The sequence below is a fragment of the Oratosquilla oratoria genome, chromosome 33 (genome assembly GCF_046742065.1).
Source record: "Oratosquilla oratoria isolate Oo_2021 chromosome 33, ASM4674206v1, whole genome shotgun sequence".
Taxonomy (NCBI): Eukaryota; Metazoa; Arthropoda; class Malacostraca; order Stomatopoda; family Squillidae; genus Oratosquilla; species Oratosquilla oratoria.
In genome coordinates, this window is record NC_134809.1 from 23,155,816 (window position 1) to 23,160,964 (window position 5,149).

Consider the following 5,149-nt stretch of genomic DNA (forward strand, 5'->3'; position numbering starts at 1 on the left):
GACGCTTACTTGAGACAACGTTATATCGAGGTATCGAGGTGTGTGTGTGTGTGTGTGTGTGTGTGTGTGTGTGTGTGTGTGTGTGTGTGTGTGTGTGTGTGTGTGTGTGTGTGCGTGCGTGTGTGTGTGTGTGTGTGTGTGTGTGTGTGTTTCCTGCTAATAAAAACTCTGGTAACTTCAATTAGATTGCACTATCCTCTGCCACGAAAACAGACTCATATTCATAGTATATCGTAAGCCAACCAATGTATGTTTTCATATTCATCATTATTTTTTCTCTACTATGTTTCTTAAAGGCAGCGTATCTGCAGAGAAGAATACATTAGCGAAGAAGTCAGATTTTTTTTAACAATGGGTATAATTTAGAATACCCTAAGCAATTCCTGGATATTGCCTACACTTTTGCAAGGAAAACATTTCATAACCCACAGTCAAAACTAACTTTCAGTCAAATCTAACTTTCATGAACACCTGTACAGGGAAACACTTGTTCATTAATGATAGTATTAAATGTTAAAAAGGATGCATTTATAAAACTTCTTGCGAAATGTACAATAAAATCTATATAGGTTATACTGCTGAACCCTATATACATATATGTATATACATATATATATATATATATATATATATATATATATATATATATATATATGTGTGTGTGTGTGTGTGTGTGTGTGTGTGTGTGTGTGTGTGTGTGTGTGTGTGTGTGTGTGTGTGTATACATATATATATATATATACATATATGTGTGTGTGTGTTTGTGTGTGTGTGTGTGTGTGTGTGTGTGTGTGTGTGTGTGTGTGTGTGTGTGTGTGTTTTGTGTGTGTGTGTGTGTGTGTGTGTGTGTGTGTGTGTGTGTGTGTGTGTGTGTGTGTGTGTGTGTGTGTGTGTGTGTGTGTGTGCGTGTGTGTGTGCGTGTGTAACAATAACAGCTGCTTCCCGACACAAATGAACGTTTTCATTAAATGAGAGAATATTATACAATAAATAGGGTAGGTCTGGTTAATTCTATATTGTTACAATTACTCTTCTCCCAGCCTGGGTTGATGCTGGCTGCACTATAGCGAGTATATTGGACAACTTGAATCCACTATGCCAATTTCTTTATATAAAAAAAAAAAACTTCCTCATTTCTGCTTTGACCATTTATTTCATTATTACTTATATTATTATTTTTTGTGATCAAGAACTGTTGCATCTTTATGCAGCTTTTCTGTTTGTTAATATCTACGTCATTTCATAAAGTTTCAGACTAAATGGTCCCCACAGGAAGTGTGGCCAATCAATGGTCGTCATTCAATGTCTTCATAAATTCCTTGTACTTCTCAGAAGAGACAGTGATTTATCTCTTTCTATACCAGGATATCTGGAGAAATTCTCCCGTGAACTGCCACTCCTATTTACAACAGAAATGTTAAAGCATATGAGATAATCTGTCTCATGGATTCGTATATATATTCTATATACCATTCTTCCCCCTCTTTCTCCCACCTCGAGATTAGAAAAATAACGTCATAATGATAAAGAGTATCTTAAATGCTTGTGTTCCATGTTTAGATTTCAGAACTGTTAGATCCTATATTGAACAAAGAAAATGGTTACTCTTGTTTTTCCATCACGTTTTTCTCCATTCGAAATAAGAAATATTCTTCAGAGACAAAGTCAATTTAGTTTTGAATATTTATTTGATTCAAATATGAAATACATATTCAGATCTCGTTCAAGGAAAACATGAAGGAATTTTCATTTACAATTTAACTTTTTTTATCCATATGTTTTCACTTATAAAGGTTTATGTAGGCCTATAAAGGTTTATGACTCTACTGCCTATTGGCTGGACAGGACGGAAGTTCTCTGTAAGTGGAAGGCCATCTGCGCCTATAAATTTGCGTAGTAAGTCAAGCTGCAAAGAAAAAAGAAAAAGAAAAAGAAAAAAAAAAGATAAAACAGATAAATAGATAAATAGATAAAAAAAATCAATCAATCAATAAATCAATAAAATGATGATGGAAATTCAGCACCCTATCTAACTTCTGTCAATTGAGAAAACTGCTAGGATGGAGTTCAAGTACTTACATCGTATTGACTGATGGGCACTGGCTCTTTCAAAACTGTCCAGGTAACATCAGCCACACAATTCGGCGTGGTGGTAGATCCTGTGTACCTATCAAGAACAGAATTGTCTCTCAGATAGGCAGGCCTCTTTTTTGTATATATTGCATTACATTCAGTCCCTCTGAATTCACCCATCCGAAACAAAATATATCAGTATTCAAAAACAGACTCAGGTACCTGTAAAACTCGGTGAATTTGGTAGGGAAGAGCTCTGACAACTTAATATTTCCCAGCATGACACACTTGTCTCCTTTCTGCGTGAGACATGAAAAGAGAATTTAGTGATTTATTCGGACATAAATTTCATTATGAAAGGTAACAATGAACAAAAGCTCAAATATTGTAGTTTTGTCATATCACCCGGTGGAACCACTAACATCCTTCATGGCCTTAAAACAGAGCTGAAGAGGTTGAAGAACACTTTTCTTGGGCTTGTCGATGATATAAGTCATGATGCCCAGAACAGCGAGATCCCCATCGTCACTCTGGTGAACCAAGTGGATCTCAAGGGGTGCTCTGTTCAAGAAGAAGAAGAAGATTGACTTGCTGTTTCCGGTGTGAAATAACATGATTTTAACCTCTCTTATATCATCTTTTATCTATTAATTCTATTACATCTTTTTCATCCTAACTTGTTCTATTTTCATTCTATCTTTCCATTCATTCCATCTGTTTCTTTACGTATTTATCTACTTGTTTGTTTTATAGTTTATTTTATTTTGAGAGTAACTTACGCTATACCGCCAATAGTATGTTCCGAGCCAACGTCGTTAGTTTCCCCCCAGTGGAGGTGAAACTGCACAAAGTAGTAGTCCTTAGTTAGACCGCCGCCCGACATTTTTGGATTTTTCCCATCATCGTAGATTGCATTATACTTGGCTGAAATATATTCATTACTGTAGTTGGTATTCTCACATACATCGACATGAATGTGTCCATATATTCATATTCTTAGTGTATACGTTTCCATTGAAGTGTGTGTGTGTGTGTGTGTGTGTGTGTGTGTGTATTCACTTGGTCTTTGGATCACATGTTGGACTCGTGATCGACAGCTATTTCCCTCCTGGAAGAGAGCTCAGAGCTCGTAGGTCCGATCTATGGGTAATGCTATGACCTTGCACACACACACACCCCCAACTCCCCGCCCACGAGAGTTGGAGTAACACCCCTCAGCGCTACGATACTGATATTATTTCAGCCCCGGGCGAGAGTCGAACCCGGACCTCCGTAGTGGCAGGCCAGAGCTCTAACCACAGCGCCATGAGAGGTGTGTGTGTGTGTGTGTGTGTGCGCGCGTGTGTGTGTGTTTGTGCTACATGAAAAGACATATACTTAGTCACTTGACTCTGTTGATATCTCATCAGTGGAAAGGCTACTAGTGAAAGATTTTTTTCGGATTAAAGCGTACCTGTCCATCCATCATGCTCCAAGTGCTCAGAAGAAGGGTTTTTATTGTAGTTATGGAATACCAATGGCGTCTGTCCCTCCACAGTCGCAACCGAAGGGAGATCAATTGGAGACTGGTTGGCCGTTCCGCAATCGGGGTAGAGGGTCGCCCAGTCATCAGGTCCTGCAATGAGACAACGTTTATCTTCCTAAGTCATTGCAACCATTACCAGTAACGCTCTACAGTCATTCATAAGAGGCAAATCCTATGACAGAGGAACAAATTTCAAAGTCTATATTCATGTCTCTCTGACCATTTGTAAGTCCTTGATAAGACCAAGTAGCTCCCGAAGATGTTGAACCCCTGGCTTTCATGGTATCAATTTTAGATAACTCAGGTCTCTGTAAAAATAAAGAGGTTGTCAATTCACTGGCTCATAAAAGATTAGGAAGATTGTCATGTATATACATTTATTTGACCTTATTCATTGTAACTGTCAGAGTAATCCAAATGGTGTCCTTACCGGTGCTTTCTTTGCAAGGCAGCAGCACATTATCTGAAAGAATTGGTGTCTTTGTTACTATTCACGACTTGATAGAGTATCACGTGTCTGTATGTAGTTGTGTAAGTAGTATGTATTATAGGTAATCGTCATTTGGTATACATATGTATTAGAATATCAGTTAAATTTTAGAGATTGAAATTTATACGTCAAGTAGTTAGGTATGTAGTACTACACATTCTCATAACCTCGGAACCCAAGAACATAAGAATAAAGGAGACTGCAAGAGACCATAAGGCCTACACTAGGCAGCTCCGTATCCATCACCACCTGTCATCCCCATCCATAAAGTTGTCTAATCGTTTTTTTAAAACAACTGATAGTTTCAGCGCTTACTACATGGTTACTAAGTTTATTCCATTCATCGACCACCCTACTAGTAAACCAATTCTTGCCTGTTTCCTTTTTAAATCTAAATTTGTCCAGATTAAACTCATCACTGCGAGTCCTGCCCTGTTGTTTTATTATTTGGGATTTCCATGTGCACCACGAGGAATGGATTGTGTCCTTCTTTATTTCGAAGAAATGCCTAGCGCCAACTCCCGGCTTATTAAGCTGAAGATGTAGCTTTATTTCACGTTAGTGGTCTTGATGAAACACTCTTTCAACACCTTTGAGCTCTCGCGAACATCTTTTTTGTATTGTACTCGAATTAGCAATCCTATCGTTTTATGTTACAAATATTCTACAGCATTAATTAAGCTGATTTTCTCCCATCGTTGATTGAAATTTCTGTTCATCCAAGAACGAGGTGAATGCAGGACACCAATATTAACAATGAAGATATTCCCCCTTACACTCCTGGATTGATCAATTCTGTTCTTTTGCTACCGTGGAAAGAGTGAAACTAACGTCTTGGTGCACTCGTATTTCCTATATACCTGGCCTTTTCACTTTTCATATTTCTCTCCCTGCATCCATTTACATGACAGAACCAATAACCTACCTCCTCAGGGAAAACAGAGTAATACCATTCAATCTTTTTTCGTTAAACAAACAAATTCCGCAGGACTTTGTAAGTACTTCTGTTTTGGAACCCTCGAAAACTCTGCAAATGAATTCTTTAACCTGCCTTACTTCCT

The 5,149-nt window shown here is 37.9% G+C and overlaps 1 protein-coding gene and 1 long non-coding RNA gene across 2 annotated transcripts; both read right to left on the minus strand.

Moving 5' to 3' along the window:
- Window positions 1-1,669: 1,669 nt before the first annotated feature.
- Window positions 1,670-2,219, minus strand: LOC143017805 (uncharacterized). The gene is made up of 2 exons (XR_012965699.1): window positions 2,080-2,219; window positions 1,670-1,906 (listed from the first exon to the last, which is right to left on the minus strand). It is a non-coding gene; the product is annotated as an uncharacterized LOC143017805 (long non-coding RNA).
- Window positions 2,220-2,474: 255 nt separating this feature from the next.
- On the minus strand, window positions 2,475-4,058 carry LOC143017945 (carbonic anhydrase 1-like). Its single transcript, XM_076172983.1, has 5 exons — window positions 4,029-4,058; window positions 3,819-3,906; window positions 3,527-3,688; window positions 2,853-2,997; window positions 2,475-2,634 (listed from the first exon to the last, which is right to left on the minus strand). The coding sequence occupies exons 1-5, from the start codon at window positions 4,056-4,058 to the stop codon at window positions 2,475-2,477; spliced, it is 585 nt and encodes a 194-aa protein (XP_076029098.1).
- Window positions 4,059-5,149: the final 1,091 nt, after the last annotated feature.